Source organism: Halichoerus grypus, chromosome 10 (assembly GCF_964656455.1).
Source record: "Halichoerus grypus chromosome 10, mHalGry1.hap1.1, whole genome shotgun sequence".
NCBI lineage: Eukaryota > Metazoa > Chordata > Mammalia > Carnivora > Phocidae > Halichoerus > Halichoerus grypus.
In genome coordinates this window covers 129,023,577-129,047,842 of record NC_135721.1, presented here as the reverse complement: position 1 = coordinate 129,047,842, position 24,266 = coordinate 129,023,577, and the positions used below count along the sequence as shown (strand labels likewise).

General features: G+C 47.5%; 1 protein-coding gene across 5 annotated transcripts in view; it reads left to right on the top strand.

Annotated features, from left to right (window-relative positions):
- ATP9A (ATPase phospholipid transporting 9A) overlaps nucleotides 1-24,266 on the top strand; it is a 130,665-nt gene that overhangs the window by 49,910 nt on the left and 56,489 nt on the right. For all 5 annotated transcript variants that reach the window (XR_013442089.1, XR_013442088.1, XR_013442090.1 and 2 more), the window contains exons 5-13: nucleotides 2,499-2,557; nucleotides 3,843-3,894; nucleotides 5,808-5,902; nucleotides 9,478-9,558; nucleotides 10,351-10,426; nucleotides 18,505-18,581; nucleotides 19,159-19,319; nucleotides 21,329-21,471; nucleotides 22,484-22,596. Coding sequence is in view for 2 of the 5 variants with exons in the window: in XM_036064700.2 (XP_035920593.1) it covers nucleotides 2,499-2,557; nucleotides 3,843-3,894; nucleotides 5,808-5,902; nucleotides 9,478-9,558; nucleotides 10,351-10,426; nucleotides 18,505-18,581; nucleotides 19,159-19,319; nucleotides 21,329-21,471; nucleotides 22,484-22,596 (857 nt within the window). In the remaining 3 variants the exon portion in view is untranslated. The remainder of the gene's footprint in view (nucleotides 1-2,498; nucleotides 2,558-3,842; nucleotides 3,895-5,807; nucleotides 5,903-9,477; nucleotides 9,559-10,350; nucleotides 10,427-18,504; nucleotides 18,582-19,158; nucleotides 19,320-21,328; nucleotides 21,472-22,483; nucleotides 22,597-24,266) is intronic.

The window sequence follows — 24,266 nt, the reverse complement described above, 5'->3', positions numbered from 1 at the left end:
GGAGTTGTACACTCAGATTACTTCATTAGCGTCTTTAAGTTCTTCTTAAAACTAAAGAAGCTCAAGCTGGAGATCCTGCTTAGTGAACGTTGGGTTTTTGTTGAGTGAACGAGTCCAGGGAGGGAATAGCAGACTCATGATTCCCATCCCACTTCGGCTCTCGCTGCTGGATAAAATGCTACTTTATTGAGGAGGATTGAGAGTCGTTATTACTTCCTTTCTTTCTCGGCTGAGTGTTTGTAAGTTAAATGGGCTTTTTGGGGCGCCTGGGTGGCTCAGTCATTAAGTGTCTGCCTTCGGCTCAGGTCATGATCCCAGGGTCCTGGGATCGAGCCCCACATCGGGCTCCCTGCTCCGCGGGAAGCCTGCTTCTCCCTCTCCCACTCCCCCTGCTTGTGTTCCCTCTCTCGCTGTGTCTCTCTCTGTCAGATAAATAAATAAAATATTTTTTTTTTTTAAAAAAAGGGTTTTTTACGAAGAGCCGGGGACGTAAAGATTTCTCGGTGTTGCTCCCTCGTGCAAGAATTGGACCCGTCACCAGAATTGAGGCCCACCTCCTCCGGGTAGTGCTTGTTCATAGCACTACCCGGCCCCGAGCGGCCCTTCCACCCTTGTCTCTTGCCATCTCCTGCCTCGCGTGCAGTGCTTCTGGCCTTGCTGAGGGAGGTGCGGCCGGTGGCCACACGCACGCGTGGACGACTCACGCGCCCCACTTTCTCCCGTCTCCTGCCTGCCTTTCATGGGTGACTGGTAACTGTGTCGTCTGGCCAATCCCGGTCTCACCTCTCCTGCAGAGTGTATGTTGGCACCTCCCTTACCCTACCCCACTCACTCATTATTTACCTGTTGCCTCGTTCCCTCCACGGGAATGTGAGTTCCGTGTCTCCCCACCTGCGGATCACCGGGCATACAGCAGGCATTCAGTAAATGGTGCTGGAACGTTGAATGCATGATCAGGAGCCTTCTGGGTGCTGGGCAGTGTTCCAGGTCCTCTTCTAAAGGGGAGAGTTACCCCCTTTCTGCTCCTTAGTGCTCTGGACTTACCTGTGTCATTTCACATACGATTTTGCACTAACGGCATCTGTCTGGCTCTTTTTCTTACCAGCTCATGGGTTTGCAGACTACAGCCCAGGGGCCAAATTCAGCCTACCGCCTTTTTTTTTTTTTTTTTGGTATGACCTGGTTGCTAAAAATAGTTTTGAGCCTTTGGTGGGGACGGATTGTTGACAGATTTGGGATCCTCACTTCTTGGCCTACAAAACCTAAACTGTTCACTGCCTTGGCCCCCGTCAGCACGTTTGTTGACTCCTGAAGGAGACCGAGCTTTTTTTCTAGGATAAGGGGACTGTCTTGCATCTTTGAATTCCCATGACATAGCACTCAGTAAATGGTTTTTTTTGTTTTTTTTTTTTTGGCATTGAACTGAATTCACTGTTTTGTTTTGTTTTTAATTTACTCTCTGGAGTCAGATGGAGGTATGAATCCTGGCTCCGATCTGTTCTAACTGTGAGGTTGGTGGTGGGGTGGGTGTGGGGATGGCGTAGTCTGAGCCTACTTTCCTTGTCTGAAAACTTCAGGCAATAACAGCTGTTTCCGATGGCCCCAGCAATCGCAAATTTTAAAAAATCAGTCATTTTAGGATGACTTCTTTCTTTTTCAGTGGTGTCGAAAATTAAGAGTTGACCTTCCGGGGGGTGTCTGGGTAGCTCTGTCGGTTAAGTAAGCATGATCTTGGGGCGCCTGGGTGGCTCAGTCGTTAGGCGTCTGCCTTCGGCTCGGGTCATGATCCCAGGGTCCTGGGATCGAGCCCCGCATCGGGCTCCCTGCTCTGCGGGAAGCCTGCTTCTCCCTCTCCCTCCCCCTCTTGCTTGTGTTCCCTCTTTCACTGTGCTTCTCTCTGTCAAATAAATAAATTTCTAAAAATCTTAAAAAAAAAAAAAAGCATGATCTTGTGATTTCAGCTCAGGGCATGATATCAGGGTTGTGAGATTGAGCCCCACATAGGGCTCTGTGCTCAGCAGGGAGTCTGCTTGAGGTTCTCTCCCTCTGCCTCTCCCCCCACTCATGTGCCTTTTCTCTCTCTCTCAAATAAATCTTAAAAAAAAAAAAAAAAAGTTGACCTTCTGTCCATGGATCTGATTCTTAATTTTCTTCCCCTTTTCTGTGTTATTTTTTGTTTTCTTTTGTTTTGAGGTTGAATGAATCTCACGGTACCAATTTAGAAAAGCATCTAAGGTGCCGTTAAGACAGAAGGCCTTATGTGCGGGGGTGAGTTATTCTAGGACTCTAAGAGGTGGGAATTTGTTCCTGGAGCCGTCCCTACAGCAGGTGAATCTCTTCCTGGAGAGGCAGGTGATGCTGCTGAGGTTGGCTGGGCTGGGGAGGGACATACTTCTGGGAGGACTGTATTGACTTTGCAGGCTCGTGGGCACTCTACAAAGGCATGAAGAATTGAAATGCATTCATACATGATGTATCTTGGACCTCTTTCTTCGCAGGGACAGTGAAGGTGAAGAGCTCCAACATCCAGGTTGGAGATCTTATCATCGTTGAAAAGGTGGGTGGGATCCCGCAGTTTGTGACTGGTTGCTGTGTGAGTGTGTAAATGGGAAGTCATTGCCACTAATTCATAAATCCTAACATGTAATTTGTATATCTGGTAGACTAACTGAATGTAGGCTTTTTGGGATTCTCTCCTAAACCTTTGCCTGGGGAGGAAAATTTCTTTGCCATGAGACACCCACGTAGAATACTTTTTCAAGGTTTATGTATGCTGGTTAGCCAAAAATTCTGCTTACAAACCCAAGTTTTGATTTCCTATTTGATGTGTTTATTTTGGTGTCTTAAAAAAAAAAAAACTACCATAAAGTCTTTCCTCGAAGTCTGCTTGCTGCATAAGCACATAAAAATATTTGTCATTTACCGTTTCGGGCGATTTTAGCTTGCATTTTTTTACTTAAACATCGTGCTTTTCTGTCATTTTGTGGGGAGCAGGGATGCAGTGTAATATGAGAATAGTAAAAAGGGCCAAAAATGCATTTTTAAAAATAGCACCATTCATACGTTTGTGACTTCAGCAAACACTCCTGTCTCCTTTTGCTGTCTGTTTGGAAGGTCGTGGGTTTTGGGGGTGGCCCTGGAGAGGCTTGGAATAATATTTGATTAGAAAAGGATTGTATTGTAGCTTGTTTCTGTAGGAAGTGAACTATGCTCTTTTAAAAGGATTAAATCTAAGAACTCAAAGTCGATTTGAGGTGAAGGGAAGCTCTTCTGGGTGGTAGCTCAGAAGAACCACACAAACGCTTTATGTTGTTACATACTTCTGTGTTCATAATTAAATGAGGACTGCTGTTGGCTTATGTCGTTTTTTTTTCTTGAGAATAGCTTTTGCTTCTTACTACTTGACTTCCTTATTAAAATTCCACTCAAAGTCAAACATCAAGCCAGAAAATTGGTAGGAGCAGAAAGCGTGAGCGAGTGTGTGTGTGTCTTTAGTTTCAGCAGACCGCCTGGAAGAAAGCCAGCTAGGGTAGCCGGCTTTCGGCCCCGGCCCTTCTGGCTGGAATTTCAGGAGGTAATGGTTGGTTTCTCCAGAAAACTAGAAGCTCTCTTTCCGAGATAAGATTTCAGTGGGGGATTAGTGAAGTAACAGCAGCGTGCAAGATTTTTCAGATTCAAAACAAAATAAATCCCCAGATCTGTCTGTGACAAAGGCAGAAACGTAAATGAGGCTGTGGGTTTCGGAGGGGGCCCCCCCCTCCCTGCTGAGGGGGCTGGTGGAGGGGGGACGGAAACCCCACACATGGCTATTCACGGTAACAGTCTTTCTTTTCATTACACAGAACCAGCGGGTCCCTGCTGACATGATCTTCCTGAGGACATCAGAAAAAAACGGTAAACATCTGGGATCAATTTTGAAAATAACCATTAACCTTTCAGTGGTAATTTGGCAAAATAATCATTTGAAAATGGAACAGAAGTAGATGATCATTTTGGAGCCACGGAGGCAAATCAAAAACATCTCTTTTAGTAGAGCAGTCTTAAAACAAAACAAAACAAAAAACGTTTTCTGTCCTCGCAGGTCAATAGATTTTGATCATCACAAAGATACAGTTAGTTGGGCCCAGGCTGAGTCCCAGCTGAGGGGTCCACAGGCAGTGGCTATGATTTTCCTTTCTGAGCTGCTGTTGGGCTCAACTTCAGGACTTGGCAGGATCAGGAAGCGTGTTTCACAAATAGAAGCACACAGAAAACCTCTCTCTTCTGAGAAAATACCAGGAGATATGTGTGACCGTAAGAGAAGCCAGGGAGAGAGGTAGGTGGCCTTGTTGGCCCTTCGCTCATGAGCGGTGAGGCCATGCCTACCCTCACCCATGAATTTATTTATTATCACAGCCCACTTAGGCCTGAGCGAGCGGCCCCAGGCTCTTACAAGACCCTACTCATTCCCAGTTCTTTCCCGGTGCGGCTGACACCACTGCTTGCCCACCCCATCTGTTGACTCTGATCTCCTCCTCCTCCTTTCTTTTTTTGTTATTTAAGCTGTTTTGAGGAAACAGGGCTGTTTTTAGCTTCTGTATAGGCACAGTCAAATCTCTGAACATCTGAAAAACTCGCATTTATAGTCCTTCAAGGTTGCTGCAACCTATTTTATTATGAATCAAATAAAAGTTGTAGATGAAATTTTATACTAAAAGTACATTATCCAGAGATGGAGTGGAAGGCACCAGATTAAAAGTCTTCTTTTAAAATCTTCAGCTTTGTCCTCAATTGGTTCTTGTGTCCTTATCTGTGAAGATAGAGTGTCATGGATTAGGGTCCCTGAAATGCTTCCCTCCCAACACCCCCGCCCCCCGAAGATTAGACGTGCTTTTCCTTAATAGTGCCCAGAGGTCTTAGCTGCGGCGTCCGTGAACTCAGTACATTCTGGGTCTGATGAAATCTACCGCTGACTCATTGCTGGGCTTGCACGTTGGACAGAAATAGGCATCCATGTGCAAGCGGGTAACGAGCACATGCTCTGGTAGCACTTCCTGCACTTTGAGCAGTCTGCCAGGGTCAACTGTAGAGTCCGCACCACTGGTGCTGTTCTGTCCGTTTTTACACTCAGGGAAACCAAGGCTCAGAAAGGCTAAGTAACTACAAAGGACATGCAGCTAGTAAGTAGAGTAGCTGGTCTTAAATCCAGGAGTCTGGTTCCTGATAAGGTGTCCGTATCTCCTGCCCAGAATGGCCTCGAATGCTAGCTGCCCTGTGCCAGCCACCATGCTGGGGGTTCTAGCACCCCAAATCTTTATAAGCAAGCTCCTGAGCTCTGTGTTCCTCCCATTTCACGGATAGGGCCTGTTGGTGTTTAGCGAAGTCAAGAAACCGGCCCAGGTTTCTACTGTGAACAGATGATGGAGTGAGGATTTGTTTTTGGTTTTTTAAATTTATTTATTTATTTATTTGTCAGAGAGCGAGTGAGCACAAGCGGAGAGAGCTGCAGGCAGAGGGAGAAGCAGACTCCCCACTGAGCAGGGAGCCCTATGCGGGACTCGATCCCAGGACCCTGGGAACATGACCTGAGCCGGAGGCAGACACTTAACCAACTGAGCCACCCAGGGGTCCCTGGAGTGAGGATTTGAATCCAGATCTTCCAACCCAAAAGCTTACAGAGGAAGTGGGAAATGGGGTATTTGTTTTCCCTTTTGTTTGGTGGCCACTGATTGGATTTTTACAAAGGCCAGAGCAGGAACTACTGAGAGCCGCCAGGGGAAGGATCCTTGAATGGAAAGCGAATAGCCAGTGCCACCTTCCTTCCACAGGCTCCTGCTTCCTGCGGACGGATCAGCTGGACGGCGAGACAGACTGGAAGCTGCGGCTCCCCGTGGCCTGCACGCAGAGGCTCCCCACTGCGGCCGTGAGTAGCTCTCCTGCGGAAACACAGACTGGCCACGGTGTCCTTGTCAGGCCCTCGAACTCAGAGGCCCTCAGGGGCCAGATGTGGGATGTCGGGTGTGAAGGAGGGCTGACAGGATGGGGTCCTGGGCCACCCCCCCAGCACCTGTGGTTTCAAGTCCTGTGGCCGAGTGAGGTGGGAGGGGGGGCTCTTTGGAGGGAAGCTCAGAATCTTAAGAAGCCTCAACCGGGTGCCTCGCATAAAGCTAGCAGGTATATCGTTCCTCTGCTCAGGGCTTCCAGAAGCTTCTCGTTACTGAGAACCCATACTACAGCCCTTGCTGTTGTCCTCAAGGCCCGTGTGATCTGTGTCCCTGCCTGAACCCGGACCTCAGCCTGGGTGATCTGCCCGCCCGTGCCCTCTCCCTCCTGATTGGGCATCCTCTGCGTCCCAGCGCTTGTCTTTGCTGTTTCCTCCGCCAGGGACAGTTTGTACCCCAGGGGCTGCCTGGCTGGGCCTCTCCTGAGTACCTCCTGGGTTTTGTGCCCGGATCTCCTTATCTGAGAGGCATATTCTGACCACCTTTTCCTTGCCTTCCCCCCCCAACTCACTTCAAGGCAGTATCTCCGAGAGCAGAGTTCTGCCTGGTATGTTCACTGCTGGATGAATACCCCATGCGTGGAACAGTGTGAGGAATAGCACATAGACCCTGTCTCGGGGTGGCCTAAGGAGTTAGAACCAGCAAGCTCTCAAGGGTCTGCAGGGCCCCACACTTCCCCATTAGCCCCACATCACTCAGACCATGATCTGTAAAGAGAGGCGGGGCCGGGAGCCAGAGAGTAAGTTTAAGCACGAGCCACGTGGATTGGATGTGGCCCATGGACTAGGTTACAAAGTCACAAAACATAATTTAAATGCCCAGAGACCAACATGCCCGAACAGTGGTCTGAAAGGATTAGGAAGTACATGAAAGCTTTTCCTGGGCTTGTGGTCACGTGGATTGATGCTGTTCCTTAACCATGTTCTGTGAGGAAGGAGTGGGCAGGAGAATGTTCCATGTTAATATACCAGTAAACGTGCCCCCTGCCCTAATGATTTTTCATGGTCAGTGACAAGTGAAATAGCACCGTTATTAGTATTAATTTTTAAACCAGAATTCTAGAGCAGTGAGTTTTTTTTTTAATTTTATTTTATTATGTTAGTCACCATACAATACATCATTAGTTTTTGATGTAGTGATCCATGATTCATTGTTTTCGTATATAGAGCAGTGAGTTTCTAACGATGGTTGGGAGCCCCTAGGAATCCTTAGGAGGCACCGTCCTGCCCCCGCGATGGGGTTCATCTAATGAAAGGGTTCTGATTTTTCTGGGTGACGCATTTTAACTTCCTGGTAAGATTTCTCCAAGGGAAGCTTTCTTTTTTTTTTTCTTTTTTTAAAGATTTATTTATTTATTTGACAGAGAGAGACACAGCGAGAGAGGGAACACAAGCAGGGGAGGGGGAGAGGGAGAAGCAGGCTTCCCGCCGAGCAGGGAGCCCGATGCGGGGCTCGATCCCAGAACCCTGGGATCATGACCTGAGCTGAAGGCAGATGCTTAACAACTGAGCCACCCAGGAGCCCCTCCAAGGGAAGCTTTCTGATCCTCAAAATGATTTGAAGGACTCTCTTTAAGAGACAGTCTAGACGAGCCTAGAATCATGAAGGTGCTTGCCTGTCTGCTGCACAGAGTTGCATTTGTCGGTGTGTGCTTTGGATGCGTCAGTTTAATAAACACCCATGTTGCCCGCCCCCCCCCCCCCAACCCCCGTCTGGCCTGGGCCTGGGCTGGGCTCCAGAGAAGGAGGAGATGCCACTCTCTTTGTGTCAGGAAACTCCTCCTTACTGGGCCGGAGGGATCTGAGTGGGGAGCAGCAACTGAGCAGAAGAACTATATGAAAGGATGACCGGGGCATTACGTAAATATATTCTTGTTAAAAAAATAAATAAATAAATTATATGGAAAGCCTTGGAGGAAGAAATGAAAAGTCTTGCTCACGGCCTCTGCCGCAGACCTTACCTGCTTCCTTCCGGGGATCACGTAAAGTCCGTGGTGATCTTTCCAGACCTCTGCCAGCACACTTTCCTACAAATGCACAACTGTGAACTTGTTGGTAGGGGGGAGCTTATACATATATGAGATCACGCTGTATTTGTGATTCTGCAGCTTTTGCTCCTGTCTACTTTGAATGTGTCTTGAGGTTTTTTTTTTTTGAGATTTATTTATTTGAGAGAGAGAGCAGGGAGGAGGGGCAGAGGGAGAGGGAGAGAGAATCCTCAAGCAGACTCCACGCTGAGCATAGAGCCCCATGTGGGGCTCCATCTCACGACCCAAGATCACGACCTGAGCCGAAGTCAAGAGTCCGACGCTGCAGCCAGTAGCCTCTACCCCTCCTCTAGGTCCCTGTAGCCAAGGGGTATTGTCCAAATTTGCCTGGCCACCTGATTGGAGATTTTTTTCTCCCAATTTTTTTACTGTGGTAAAATACGGATCAAGTGTACCATGTTATCATTTTAAAATGTACAGTTCAGTGGTGTTAAGCACATTTACGTTGTGCAACCATCACCACTGTCCATCTCCAGAGCTCTTCATCATGCCAAACAGAAACTCTGTACCCATCAAACAACAATTCCCCATGGCCCAGGCCCTGGCACCCACCGCTGTACTTTCTGTCTCTCTGAATTTGACTGCTCTAGGGACCTGATCTAAGTGGAATCATACAGTATCTGTCCTTTTGTGACTGGTTTATTTCACTTAGCGTAGTGTCCTGAAGGCTCATCCATGTGGTGGGCTGGGTCAGAATTCCCTTCCTTTGTAAGGCTGGGCAATATTCCATCGTATGGATATATCCCATCCATTTATCCATCGATGGACATGTGGGTTGTTGCCATCTTTCGGTAATTGTGAATAATCCTTTTATGAACATGGCTGTACAATATCTTTGAGACCCTGCTTTCAGTTCCCAGCGAGTGGCTGCTAATCATACGGTAATTCTATGTGCAAGTTTTCGAGGAACCGCCATGCTGTTTTCCATGGTGGCTGCACCATTTTACATTCCTACCAACAGTGCACAAGTGTTCCAGTTTCTCCCTCTCCTCGCCAATACTTTTTTGATGGTAGCCATCCTAATGGGCGTGAGGTGTATTTTTTGCTTTTTATCCCTCTGCCTTTTCCAGGGCTTTACACAGAGTAGGGCCCAGTAACCACTTGTTGACTGAGCACAGATCTTCATTGGTACGACCAGCTCTTGGTCACTGCAGTGGAGCAGAAGGGGGACCTCGGCCGTCAGCCAGTTTGGGAAGCATGGGGTGAACACAGATAAACAGGCATCTTCACTGTGGGGTCTGCAGGGTGTCATGGGATAGCATGTGGAGTGATTCCTAAACTTACTTAATAGAAAATTTTTTCTTCTTTTTCTTCCACCTGCCCTATACTTTTGAGAGCCTGCTTGCTGTTTGGGAGATAGAGTTGCTTTTGAAAAATCGGGGGGGCCTCCCAAAATCTTTTTAATCATGAACTTTGTTTTAACTCCAAAATGTTACCTCTGTTGAACAGGATCTCCTTCAGATTCGATCATACGTCTATGCAGAAGAGCCAAATATCGACATTCACAACTTTGTGGGAACTTTTACCAGAGTAAGTAGGCTTAGCTGACTGTGCGATCCTGCCTTACTGAGAGCACGTGCTAGTGACGGAGACCTACAGAGAAGTGTTGACAGGTCTTTGTCAGGGGGTAGCTTTGCTCCAGGGACGGGTGAGGTTCCCCTAAGAAGCCCCACCTTGAAAGCTGACATAGTGTTTCTCAGTGAGGTTGGCACAGCGGGGATTTTCTCCAGGCCTCTGAACAGCTTGAATTACCTGACAGTGTAGAGCTGAGTGGTGTTAGAATTAACGGGAACTCTGTGGTGTGAAGGCAGGTACTCTTTCTGTCCCCTTCGGACACGTTCATGACCTCTTCTACCCACGCAAGTCCCGGCTGGCATTGTTAACAATTTTTAAGCCACTTCCCAACTATTCAGGATAGAAATTAAATTTGGATTTCAATTATTTGAAGAATCTGGGATAGTAGATTTATAGAACGCACATTAAATTCACGGTCTCTTTCTAGAAGCCATAGGACTGGCCAGCAAAGGGCTGTTTGTGTTTGATTTGCATCTGCATTTTAGCTCTTGCCTTCTAAGACATGTCTTCAGTGTTAGAAGCCTGTCCTTCTTCAGTCACAAACCAGTCTTTTCACGAATGGCCCTGGGGATGAAAACCACGCCGAGGACGGTAGCTTAGGAGCTTGTCCTTTTTCTCCTGGCTGAACTGGGGGCTTCCAAATAGGGGTCATCCTCTTTTCCTGTCTTGGGAAGAGCAGGCTGGAGACAGCATGTGGATTCTGCCAGAACCTTGGTGGATAAATGTGTGTCCGTTGGTCTTTTGCAGGAAGACAGCGACCCTCCGATCAGCGAGAGCTTGAGCATAGAGAACACACTCTGGGCTGGTACTGTCATCGCGTCGGGTAAGGGCTCCCTTTCTGAGGAATGTGTTAGCAATTTGAAAAGGAAAGAAAATCCTTTTGTATAATTAGAATAATCATCTGTCAGTTGGGAAAATTAGCCATCGGTCATATGGTGTTTTCCACTTGCTCCTGCCCCTCCAGGGAATTTTGCTGACATCTGATTGCCCCTCGGACGCTTGTGGACGTCTCTAAGAGAAGCTGCTCTGGCCGGTGCACTTTTCGGCAGCGTCCACTCTGGGAATAGCCCTTAATTGCCACCTGAGATTGACATTCTAATCTCTCCCAGAAACTGGGCCAGCCTGGATGTTCTGGACGGAAGTTGTGTCCGTGGGGGCTGCCGAGTCAGTCCTGCCGGTCTTGGCCCCCCACCCCCATCCCTGTGCACAGGAAAGGGCCGTGGGCCTGAGTTGGAGCCTTGGTGTTTAAAACACTGAGGTGATGTGGAAATTGGTGTCTTTTACTTTTTGAACCCTGGGGTGAAACGGACCTGAAGAGGTTCCAGGGACTGAGCAGTGTCTGCGGTAGCAGTGGTTGGTAGCAGTGGGGTGCCACCAGGCTGGCCGGCACCTCGTCGAGCCCTTTACGTGCATTACCCATTTCACTGACCCCTCCCAATGTTACCGTGAGGGCAGGTGCCAGTATTATCCATCCTGCAGATGAGGAAGTCGAGGCTCAGTGAGGCTAAGTAACTTGCCCAAGGTCACATAGCACGTAAAAGGCAGAGTTGGGACTTGAACCCAGGCACTCTGCTCCAGAAGCAGAACGTATTGTGCAGCTATTGTTACTATACTATATTACATATATTATGTAACAGTATATACTATTATTAACATGTAGTTACACTACTGCCAACTTCCTGTCTCTACTGTTGGAGGATCACTTTTTCCCTCTCCGAGCACATTTCCGTCCTGCCAACCTGTTTTCTCGTGCTTGATGCTGCTCTGTGGCTCTTCAGTACAACAGGTGCTCAGGATACTCTGTGGCTAGGAAAGGGACAGACCAGCACAGACCTGCACAAACTAAATGCAGGGCCGCCGTGTTTACCGTCCGCAGATGAACCGCCTAATGCAAACAGACAGACATAAGCGCTAGTGAGAAATGGGTCCTTAAGGTTCTGCACGGTCCTGAGGCCACGCCCACTGCCAGGCCACACCCACCAGCCCGTGCAGCAGCCCTTCGCCTCCAGCCTCTCCCCTGCCGCGTGTCCACCCACGTCTCTCAGAACTGGTTACTCTTCCTTCCCAGTTTTTCTCCCCTTGGAAGTCATTTATTAACAAGTAATTATTCCTTTTAATCTTTAATAATTTGAGAGAAAAATAAGGAGTGTGTTTTGTGTTTTTTTTTTTTTTAAAGATTTTATTTATTTATTCATGAGAGACAGAGAGAGGGACAGAGGCAGAGGGAGAAGCAGGCTCCCCGCGGAGCAGGGAGCCCGATGCAGGACTCGATCCCAGGACCCTGGGATCATGACCTGAGCCGAGGGCAGACGCTTAACCGACTGAGCCACCCAGGCGTCCCAAGGAGTGTGTTTTGATTTGCATCTCCTAGATTGCCTGGAAGGTTGGCTTTCCTTGTGGTCTGTCTGGTCTCTTCCTTTGTCCCTTACTTTTTGTACCCACTAGCTGTTTTTTCTCTTTCTGTTACTCGTTTGTGAGAGTTCCCCATTTCTGGTTTTTGAAACGATTTTATGGTGTATTTGATATGCAGGAGTTTCATAGTGTTACTGTTTTTGTCTGGTGATAGAGGGTATCTTGTTATTGTTTTCTTTGTTTCATTGTGAATAGAGGAAACATCTTTCTACACATAAGACATTTCTTAATGTTTTGGTCGGTCTACTTTGTTTTTTCTTATTGACTTGTAAGCATGCTTCATAGCCGAGAGAATATCAAACTGTCATCTCGTATGTGACGCAAATCTCTTTTCAAAGTTTATTGTTTGTTTTTTGTTTTTGTCTTTGATGTGCTTTGTTTGGTTGTTCCAGATAGAAAATCTAAATATTGATGTTATCCACATTTCCATAGAAACAGAATTCCTAGGGCAAAGGGCATATACATTTTACATTTTGGTTCACCCAGTAAACTTCCTCTTCTTCTAAATCACACTCCTGATAATCTGACCTTATGTGTACATCCTAGCTAACACTGTCTTCTGTTTGACTTTTTAAGTTCTGCCCATTTGATAGCCGTTGAATAAATATCTAACTTATTGACTTGCCTTTTATTTTTTTATTTTTATTTTTTTTTAAAGATTTTATTTATTTATTTGACAGAGAGAGACACAGCAAGAGAGGGAACACAAGCAGGGGGAGTGGGAGAGGGAGAAGCAGGCTCCCCGTGGAGCAGGGAGCCCGACGCGGGGCTCGATCCCAGGACCCCGGGATCATGACCTGAGCCGAAGGCAGACGCTTAACGACTGAGCCACCCAGGCGCCCCTTGATTTGCCTTTTAAAAGTTGTTTGTGGGGGTGCCTGGCTGGCTCAGGTGGTGGAACATGTGACTCTTGATCTTGGGGTTGTGGGTTTGAGCCCCATGTTGAGTACAGAGATTACTTAAAAAAAAAAAAATCTTTTTCTTTTTTTTTTTTTTTAAGATTTTTATTTATTTGTTTGAGAGAAGCTGGGGGGGGGGGGCGGGCAGAGGGAGAGAGAGAGAATCCCAAAGACTCTGCACTGAGTGCAGAGCCACACATTGGGGCTTGATCTCACAACCTCGAGATCATGACCTAAGCTGAAATCAAGAGTCAGATACTTAGATGACTGCGCCACCCAGGCGTCCCAAAAATAAAATCTTAAAAAAAAAGTTATTTGTGAAGTTAGATTTTTTTAAAATGTTTTTTCTCCATTTGCATTTTTTAATTTGCATTTTTAAAATGTATATGTGAATTGCCAGTTTATGCCCTATGCCCATTTTTTTCAGGGTTGATGGGTTCATTTAAAAAATGATTTCTGGGGCACTTGGGTGGCTCAGTAGGTGAAGCGTCTGCCTTCCGCTCAGGTCATGATCTCAGGGTTCTGGGATCCAGTCCTATACTGGGCTCCTTGCTCAGCAGGGAATCTGCTTCTCCCTTTGCCCCTTCCCCCTGCTCATGCTCTCTCAAATAAATAAAATCTTTTTTAAAAAATATTTTATTTAGGGGGCGCCTGGGTGGCTCAGTCGTTAAGCATCTGCCTTCGGCTCAGGTCATGATCCCAGGGTCCTGGGATCGAGCCCCGCGTCGGGCTCCCTGCTCAACGGGAAGCCTGCTTCTCCCTCTCCCACTCCCCCTGCTTGTGTCCCCTCTCTTGCTCTCTCTCTCTCTCTCTCTCTCCCTGTCAAATAAATAAATAAAAAATTTTTTTTTTTTTAAAGATTTTATTTATTTGACAGAGAGAGACACAGTGAGAGAGGGAACAGAAGCAGGGGGAGTGGGAGAGGGAGAAGCAGGCTTCCCGCGGAGCAGGGAGCCCGACGCGGGGCTCGATCCCAGGACCCTGGGATCATGACCTGAGCCGAAGGCAGATGCTTAACGACTGAGCCACCCAGGCGCCCCTAAATAAATAAAATCTTAAAAAAAATTTTTTAAAGTGATTTCTAAGAACTCTATATCCTAAGAATAGCATTCTTCTGTTTCTTACCTTAATTGCAATTACTGTCTCCCGGTTGATCTCATTCGTATTTTGGCACAAAAATTTTAAATTTTTATATCCTCAAACCTGTTGATTTTTTTTTTTTCTTTATGTTTCTGGTTTTTGTTACATGCTGAGAAAATCTTACCTGCTTTAAAATGAGAAAAATACACTGATGTTTTCTTGGAGTGTTTATATAGTTTCATATTAAAATATTTGAATTCATGGAGCGAAGTTAGGAAAACTTACTGGCAGAGGAGCCTTACCTCGGCTCCAGCCCGAAGCTCCTGACCCTTGTGCCCCGTCTGTGCGTGTGGCCCCGTGTCCAGAGCACCCGCGAGGACTGGAGGTGTGTGAAAGGAGAAAGCGCACACTTTGGGGTGGGGAACAGCAGGTGGAATAGGGGGTGTGCGCAGAGGTCAGAACACGAGGGGCTGGAACTCCCCATGTCGTGCTGTATCTGGCACACGCAGAGCTGGAAGCTCAGGGTGCCCGGGATGTGCCCATCTCCTCACCAGGCTGTAATGTGAATGGTACACACGTCATTCCTTGCAGGCACGTGTCCTTCTTCTTCTTCCCTTTTATTGAAAGGTAGCACGTATACGGAAAGTAACCAAATCCCAAACATAGCACCAGTGCTCTGATCAGTAATCAGGGTTTTGTCAGCCCCCCAGCGGTCCCCCAGCTGCCTTCCAGTACCTCCCCCCCCCACGGCTACCTTTTTAAAAAAGATTATTTATTTATTTGAGAGAGAGAGCAGATCTAGTGAGAGAGAACATGAGGGGGGAGGGGCAAGGGGGCGGAGAAGCAGGCTCCCTGCTGGGCAGGGAGCTGGGTGCATGTGGGCAGGGGCCAGGTGGGGCTCTATCCCAGGACCCCGAGATCATGACTAGAGCAGAAGGCAGATGCTTAACCGACTGAGCCACCCAGGCGCCCCAAGGGTAACAGCTGCATTGATTCCTGATAGCTTTGAGTTGTTTGGTTAGGCACTTGTTTTAACAATATTAACATTTTAGTAATAAATTCACATGCACATGTCTGTCTGGTGTTTATTCTGGTGATTTTCTTCTCTCCTGCCTGCTTCTTTCCATGCAGCAAAAAAACAACAACACAAAAAACCTTTTATTTTTTTGAAAAATTTTTTAAAGAATTTTTAAAATTTCATTTTAAGTATAATCTACTCCCCAAAGTGAGGCTCGAATTCACGACCCTTAGATCAAGAGTTGCATGTTCTTGATCTGACTGAGCCAGCTAGACCCCCCTCCCCAAAAAACTTCCCTTGAGCGTCTCTACGTGATGCTGCCGTGCTCTGTTGCTAGGTCCTGGAGCTGCAGTGGCCTGCCGGAAAATCCTTGTCTCCACCCTTGTGGCGTTTGTAGTTTACTCTAAACTTAATACAAATTACAGAGGAGATGGGAGGAAATGGGGGCAGTTCTCTGAAGTCCCTCTGAAACCAGTATAAAGGGAAGCGATTTAAGTGGCCATGTGGAGAATTCTGAGGTGGAGGGCCCTGTCAGCCTTAATCTCAGAGATGAACAGTAATGAGTCTTATTTATCAGGCTCTTTTTATTTACGAAGTGTTTTGCTGCCGTTTTCTTGTTTTGATCTCACAACATTAAATGGGGATTTAATGGAATGAAGAATGGAGTCTCAGAGAGGTTAAGCAGCTTGCCTAAGGTCACACAGCCTAGGAGGTCCTCTTCTGGGAGGCAGAGAGTGGAAAACAGGTTGGGATCTTGAAGATGGGAGAAAAGGGGTGAGATAGGGAAGGGATGGGGGGCAGCCTGGGGGCTTGGCAGAGTGGGTGGCCCTGGTGTTATGGGGCCCCGTTCTTCTCAGACTCTCCAGTTGGTTGTGCGGCTGCCTCCCCCGACCCCAGTCCGCAGCAGATCAGCCTCTGGCCCCACTGTCGCCCTGCGCACCTTGCCACATGGGTTTGATCATGTCCAGCTGGTCTAGACCCTGTTCAGTGGGACTCGTCCTGCGGTCGCACGCTTGAATGTCACAGCAGTGTCTACTGCTGTAAACGTTTCTGAAAGCTCACTCTTGGGGGTAGCATTTATCTTGTCGCAGACAGGGACAAAGGGGTCACAGAGTAGGCCCTGACCCCAGGACCGTGCTGTCGTGGAGAGTTAGGGAGAACTTGGTGTGACACCCGACCATAGCATTCTGACTTGGAGAAACCAGCTGGCCGAGGATTCTGCAGTTTGCCCACTGCAGAGGGCGGGAGGGGGGGACATCGGAGCTGACAGCATGGGAAGTGGGGGGCAGAGAGGCTTGGGTCACGAGGTCTTGAAGGGGTGGAGTGGGCTGCATGGGGACCAGGATGAGCCGAAAGCCTGCCCCTGGATAAAGGGAGTGCCCGTGCTTGACACCTGCTGGTAATATGGACCCAGTGTCACCAGATCTCCTGATTCTCCAGGAGAAGCCAGAATTCTCAATTTTTTATATGAAAGTTCCTGTATTTAAAAGATGGCGATGAATTCGAAACCCTTGAAGCCCAGTATAGAACAAACCAGCGCACGTGTGTGGTTTTTCTCTTGGTGACTGTGGCTGGTGTTTAGATATTATGGGAGTGGTTGTGGCCTTGAGCCCAGGCAGGCACTGGGGAGAAGGGCCATTTTCATTTCAGCCTTGGGAGGCCTCATGGTTGGCCAGTGCTGGTGGAGGACCTGTTCAGGGACCCTTGTTATTAGCACCCTCTTGAACCCTGGACCTCGGCGACGGAGACCAACCACATCTGTGCAGGACCCATCTGCCAAGGAGCCAGCAAGTGAGCTCTCCTGGCCTGCCATCTGCTGAGCCTGCCTGGAAGGGACCGCACTGTGTGCATTAAGCGTGGAGCGGGGACTTCAGTGTCTCCTCCCGGGGCTTTGTCGGGGAGACACAGTCCTAGCACTTCCTCTGGGCTTGGGCTCTGTTTGAAGCTCTCTGAGGTTTTGCATCTCCCTCTGAGGGAGGAGAGTTGAGGTGTTTCTTGTTCCTAGCAGAGACCAGATTGCTTGTGTTCCTGGCATCCTCCCTGAGAGCTTGGTGGGGCTGGCCCCTCCTCAGGGTTCAGGCTCCTGCTCAGGTGTCCTGAACTCAGAGACTGCTTCTCTGACCCATACCAACCAGCAGCTTCTCCAACTCCTTTCCAGTCTGTTCCTCCGCCTGATTTTCACGATGGCACCTGCCGCCGTCTGTGATTACCTGTTTCTTGTTTCCTCCTTCATCATCTGTCTTCCCCACTGTGTTGAGCGTTTTCGTGGCATACACTGAAAAGGGGAGACAGGTAAATGTTTAATAGATATTACCAGTTTCACCCCAAAACAGACTGTTCCCCTTTACACTCCAGCCAATAGCATGTTACGGCAGGGCCCATTTCTCCACCTCTTGGCGGAGACGCTGGATGTTATCAATCTGTGGAATTTTTGTTGTTGAGATAGAGATAAAAGTGGCTTATTTTGCATTTTTAAAAAAGATTTTATTTATTTATTTGACAGAGAGCTAGAGAGCACAAGTAGGCAGGGAGGCAGGCAGAGGGAGAGGGAGAAGCAGGCTCACCGCTGAGCAGGGAGCCGGATGTGGGGCTCGGTCCCAGGACCCTGGGATCATGACCTGAGCTGAAGGCAGACGCTTAACCAACTGAGCCACCCAGGCGCCCCTTATTTTGCATTTCTTTGATTATTCACAAAGTTGAGCATCTTTTCTCATGTTAACTGGCCTTTTGTGTTTCTTCTATAAATTGTTGACTTTTAGAAAGATTGATAAGCAGGGGTGGGGGAGGTGTGAGAGGGGGTGGGGAAGTTCTCAGGAAAGAATGGTCATCTGGACAGATAACCCCCAAGTATTCTAGTTAGACACAGAATCAGCGGGAAGAAGGCTCTAATAAGAAGTGTGTTCGGGGCGCCTGGGTGGCTCAGTCGTTAGGCGTCTGCCTTCGGCTCGGGTCATGATCCCAGGGTCCTGGGATCGAGCCCCGCATCGGGCTCCCTGCTCCGCGGGAAGCCTGCTTCTCCCTCTCCCACTCCCCCTGCTTGTGTTCCCTCTCTCGCTATGTCTCTCTCTGTCAAATAAATAAATAAAAATCTTAAAAAAAAAAAAAAAGAAGAGTGTGTTCGTAAGTTTCCATAATAGTGTGTGAAGATAGGAATGTTCTAAGCACCTCTGGAAGCCTCTGAGGGTGGAGGCATGAAGGACAGACCTCCACTCCCCCCCCCCGCCCCCCCAGGGGACCCCATAGACCCTCGCTGAGCAGTAGACCTTTTAGCAACAATAATGGTGCTCTGTATCTTCGCAGTGACTACCGAGCACTTGAAACTGTGTGAAAGTGGAGGGAGGGTGGGGAACTGGATATACTACTTTCTGTTGAATTTAAATTGTATTGAAATTGAAATGGCAGCCTGTGGCCAGTAGCTACCATGCTGGTCCTTGTGGCCCTGGATCATCGTCTGTGTTAACATTTCTTTGCGTTGCGCTTTTCTCGTTTCAGGTACTGTCGTGGGTGTTGTTCTTTACACGGGCAGAGAACTCCGGAGTGTCATGAACACTTCAAATCCTCGAAGTAAGGTGTGTATGTGGTCAGAGGATGATGCCTTTCCTTGTCACAACTTTCTGACTTGATGGAGTTTGATGATTGGTGTTCGTGGGCGAGGAGCTAGCTTTAAAGACAGGAACACCTAACACTGTTATTTTATTTACATAGACTTACTGTCTTTTCATTTTTTTTTAAAGATTTTTTTTTTTTAATTCATTTGGGGGAGAGAGAGAGAGAGCACAAGCAGGGGGAGTGGGGGAGAGAGAAGCAGACTCCCCACTGAGCAGGGAGCCTGATGCGAGGCTCAATTCCCAGACCCTGAGATCATGACCTGAGCTGAAGGCAGACGCTTCACCAACTGAGCCACCCAGGCGCCCTTGTCTTCTTAATTGTTAAAAAAAAAAAAAAATTAGAATTCTTTGAGGTCCCTTGGATGTCTGTTAGGAACCCCAGCCCCTGGAGCCCAGTGTTCTCAGCCAAAGATACAGGGATTGATGGGTCCCACTGTCTCACCCGGGGGGCAGGTGTTCTTGAGTGAAGGACCAGTTCTCCAGGTGGGCGCCGGGGTGCACCAGCTAATCACAAGCTCCCCTGTGCATCGTCCCACAGATTGGCCTGTTTGACCTGGAAGTGAACTGCCTCACCAAGATCCTCTTTGGTGCTTTGGTGGTGGTGTCGCTGGTCATGGTCGCCCTTCAGCACTTTGCTGGGCGTTGGTACCTCCAGATCATCCGCTTCCTCCTCTTGTTTTCCAACATCATTCCCATCAGGTAAGCAGAGAATGAGCCATGACGTTTTCTTCTCTTTACTCGTGGTCCCTTTGAAGAACGATGATGGAGAGTAGTCAGGAATGTCAGCCCTGCTCTGTGGCTCCAGCAGGGGAAGTACAGTTCGTCCCTGAACCAACCTTTCCTGAATTAGTCTTCCCTCAAAAGATCTTGCCTTGCCTGCACTGTGCCAGGGATGCCGTTTAGAGCCCATCTCATCTGCCGGCTCACGAGGTTGGTGGTGGCCGCCGGGACGCTGTGTTGAGACAGATCCTGGGCCCGGCTCTGCGCTCAAAGGGAAATACGGTGATTGATGAGCAGTGGTGGCATGTGCCACCTGTTTGCCTGCCTTCCGTGGAGGCTGAATAAATGCTCTTAGAAAAATGATACAAGTAATTGTCATAGTAGGGAAGAACAGAGATTCACAGTGGCAAAAGAATAAGATCAGAATCACCTCTCATCTCACAACTAAGTGATAGGTGCTCTTAATATTTTGGCATATATTTTTTCTCAGCTGCTTTCTATTTTAAAGTGGGATTCTTTCTGCTTTACGTAAAATCTACCTTTTTTTTTTTTTTTTTTACAGAGAGATGTGTTGCAGATAACTTTGCCCGTCAAATATACTGGTACCCCAATATATTTTAGAACTGACCTATTATATATTCTAGGTTTAACTATTTAGCTCTGTATTGTTGGGGACTTGTTTTTACTTTCCCCCGTAATTGATGTTTAGTAAATCATTATTAAAATAAATCATTTTTTTTCCTGAAGCTTGTAGTGCTTATAATCTCTATCTTAAACTCGATATGTTGCCTTATAATTTGTCTTGCTCTTTGGGTATTTATATCATCCCAGCTAGAATTTATGTTTTCCTGAGGAGAGGGATTGTAGTTTTGGTATCGCAGTGTCCCTACAACAGGGGGATTGGACCCCTAGCCAGTGTGGTGTAGATCATCGTTTCAAAGAAAAATACATCTGCTTTATCACCAGCGAAAAAGTGTTTGTGGTGTAACATTAAGTGAAGTTGTAATCTTTAAAGTTCTGTTTACAACGTGATTGAAAATCAGTGAGTTGAATCTTCCTGTGGCCAATGGCTGGCCAATAAAATAGTAGGCAGTTAAATTATTAGTTAATTTATAGGAGTATGAATGAATTCGACGTTCTTTTGATTTTACTTTTTGCAATAAAATAATATTTCAAGATGAATAGAATACATGTAATGGTATATCATTCAGCCTTAAGAAGGAATGAAATTCAGACCCACAGTACAACAGGGATGAGCCCTGAAGATGTTATGCTGGGTGACATCAGCTGGTCCCAGAAGGACAAATGCTGTATGAGTCTTCCCACATGAGGTCCCTAGAGCAGTCAAGTTCAGAGAGACAGAAAGGAGAGCGGTGGGTGCCAGGGGCTGGAGGAAGGGGACAGTGGGGAGTTGTTGTTTAATGGTTATGGGATTTCAGTTTGGGAAGATACAATGTTCTGGAGAGGGATGGTTGCACAACAGTGTGATTATACTTAATGCCACTGAGCTGCACACCTAATGGTTTCTCTCTTTTTTAAGAGATTTATTTATTTGAGAGAGAGAAAGAGGGAGAATGTGGGGTGGGGAAGAGGGGAGAGGGAGGAGCAGAGTCCCGGCTGATCTGATGTGGGGTTTGATCCCAGGGTCCTGGGATCATGACCTGAGCCGAAGGCAGAAGCTTAACCCACTGAGCCACCCAGGTGCCCCCATTTTCAGTATTTTAAAAGCATTTTAGACTTACATTGTTTTATTTTAGTCCAAAACAAAATAGCTTCGTGGAAGTGATGATTTGGTCAGTGAGATACCTGAGAGTGCTGTTGACTCATTAAATCTGTGGATCTGGCCTCAAGGCTGTGTGGCTACGGGGAGGGTTTCCAAATGTTGTGGCACCTCTGATGTGTTTTGGGGTCCTTGCTGTCTGCAAACAGACACACAAGGAGCCTCGAGGATATCCTGTTAACCTGGTGTTTGCTCTGGTTCTGACTAGCCTGCGTGTGAACCTGGACATGGGCAAGATTGTGTACAGCTGGGTGATTCGGAGGGACTCGAAAATCCCCGGGACTGTGGTTCGTTCCAGCACCATCCCTGAGCAGCTGGGGAGGATTTCTTACTTACTCACGGACAAGACAGGTGAGCTGTTTCCGGGGCCTTCCCAGGCTTCACGGTGAGGGGAGGTGCTTGGATTCTCTTTCTGGAGATGTTAGAGATGGATGCTTACTGCTGTTTTATTCTCTTCACCTTTTGATGAATGTTGATTCTTTGGTGATAATGCTGGTGATGATTGTCCTCACCATCAAGCAGCAAAACCTTACACGGTACTAATTATGTGCAAAGCACTTTTCTGGGCGTTCATAGAGGGTTGTTTAGTTAATCCTCAACCTCATCTTGTGAGGTAGGCGTTTTAATCCCCATTTTACAGATGAGGAAATGAGGCATGGGGAGGTTGACTGCCTTGTGAGAAGCACAGGGTGACGGAAACAGGCTTCGAGCTTGGGCAGTCTGGCTTCGAGTCCTCATCACTGCACCCCAAAACACTGCTCCACAATTTACCATCAGAGTGGCTAAGAGCAAGGACGGGGGGGGCAGTGGGGACACCTGGAGTTAAGCTTCCTCTCTACCGCTTAGTGACCGTGGGACAAAAGTGAGTCTGTTGCAGAGATCTGGGGTGGCTCACCACATCAGAGAAAAATGAGGTTTCAGGAAGGAACAGAACCAGAAAATTTCTGGGTATGTCAGCATCAGAACCCCTGGGATAGTCGCTGTAGGACTCTCTCACTGGGGTGAGAGATTCAGATTCAGAATCTCAAGATTCAAATTCCTTCCAGACAGAATCTAGTGTAAGTCCTGTGCCACTATCTCGGCTGATGGAATGAGTCAGGCGCCCTGCCTGACCCTCCCTCTAGACCATCCCAAGGAATGAGGGTGGTCATTTCCCCCATGGAAACCCAGGATGCCATTTTCCAAAGAAAAGGAGTTAGATTCCGGCAGACCAAATCAATAACGCAGACATCTCCCCAACAGGGGCAGTGCTGAAACCTGTATATGACGTAGAGTAGTAAACGCTCAGAAAACGAGAGCCGTCCTTCGTGTTACTAGAAGCCCCAGGATGTAGGGAGAGTTACTCATCTGTCTTGTGTTGCAGGAACTCTTACCCAGAATGAGATGGTTTTCAAACGGCTCCATCTGGGCACCGTGGCCTATGGCCTGGACTCCATGGATGAAGTGCAGAGCCACATATTTAGTATTTATACCCAGGTAAAACCTTCTGTTTTGATACCTGAAACAATTCTTTTGCATTTACTAGCACCTGTATTGAGATATTCTTCCTAATACTGTACAGTTCCTCCATTTAAAGGGTAAATTCAGTGGTCTTTGGTGTATTCACAGAGTTGTATAACTATCACCGTAATCAATTTTGTTTTCATCACCCAAAAAAGAGACCCCATCCCCATTAGCCATCATTCCCTGTTCCTCCCCAACCACCTCCCCTTCCAAACCCAGGGCAACTACCAGTCCTTTATGTTTTGATTAAAATTGCAGTTGAGATCCTCCCCCCACCCCCATATTCCTCATTCCCAGAGTTACCTTGCTCTACTGAAATGCTTATGAATATTGGGAAAAACCTAAGAGAAACTTGTTTGCCAATAACTAGTACAAAAAATAGCTTTGGGAGCCTACTGGTTAGCTTTACTGCTCTTCCCTGGTTAGAAGCCAAAGCGGTAGTCATGAGTGATCTGCTCACGAAAAACTGTCACTGGTGAGCTTCAGTTTCTCGTCTGCTTTCAACTCCGTGATCGCGTGGAAGGGATAATTTGTCAGAGGTGGCCTACAACTTCTCTGCTCCCACATTTGTTTCCACAAGGTTTTTCAAGATCAATCCTTTTTCAGAGAAAGATATTACTGGAAAGTGTCCTAATATTCCTAAAAAGTTATACCCGTGAGTCCCTACCTTGGCTACTCAGAACCACTAGTGATATTTTAAAAACAAAATGGAACAAAAACCAAAGGAAGGACGTTGACTTGGGCCTCTTACCTGAGGGGTTCCGATTCATTAGGATTAGGGGAGAGCTGGGTTCTTTGTTTCAAAATGAAGATGACACACGGACGGGTGCCTTGGTAATTCTGAGACACATCAGGGCTGACGGACCAGCCACACGTTGTGGCACTTGTCTGGAGATGAGAATAAAGAGGCCACGTTTTGCTTAAATTTGTCAAAATAGATAATGATTCAGTTGTCAGAAGACCAGTTAGAAATGCAAAGGAACTATTTCCCAATAAGGGATAGAGGTAGAACTCCTGAATACTTCACGCCATGGTTACATTGGACGTTTAGTTTTCTGGAACATTCACTGGTAGGCACGCCCGGACTTCTAGGGTTATCTCCTGAAAATGGCAGAGCAGGGAATACAGTTTGGAAGTTGGAGTGAATTTTAAATGGAGGACAGTTAATTTGATCCCTGTAAGTGAAATACCTCAGGCTCCCTGAGTTCGGCATTTGTGGCTTGTCTCCAAACGGATCCTTGGACTATTTTCAAAGATATACTTTAGGACTCTTAAAAACTCACGAGGACTTAGTTGGACAGGAAGGAAAAGCCACATCCAGCCTCCTGTCCCTTCCTCTGACCCATCAGCCCCCACAGCTCTGTACTGGCCCCCATGTGTCCCTCTCTAGGCGGTCCCTTCCTACCCCAGCTTCCATCGCCCCCGCCAGTGGCCCCCTTCTCTGTCTGGACCTTTAGACTGGAAGTTACCTGCGTGCTTGGCTGCTTACGGATCCTAAGGACAATGTACCTACAGTCCTTTCTTCCCGCATCCACCACACCTGCTTCTCTCCCAGAGGCTCTTGTCTTAGTAAGTGCCTCCCCCCTCCGCCCGCCCATTGCTCCCTCCAAGGATTTGAGAAACGCCCCCTCCTTCCCCATCCC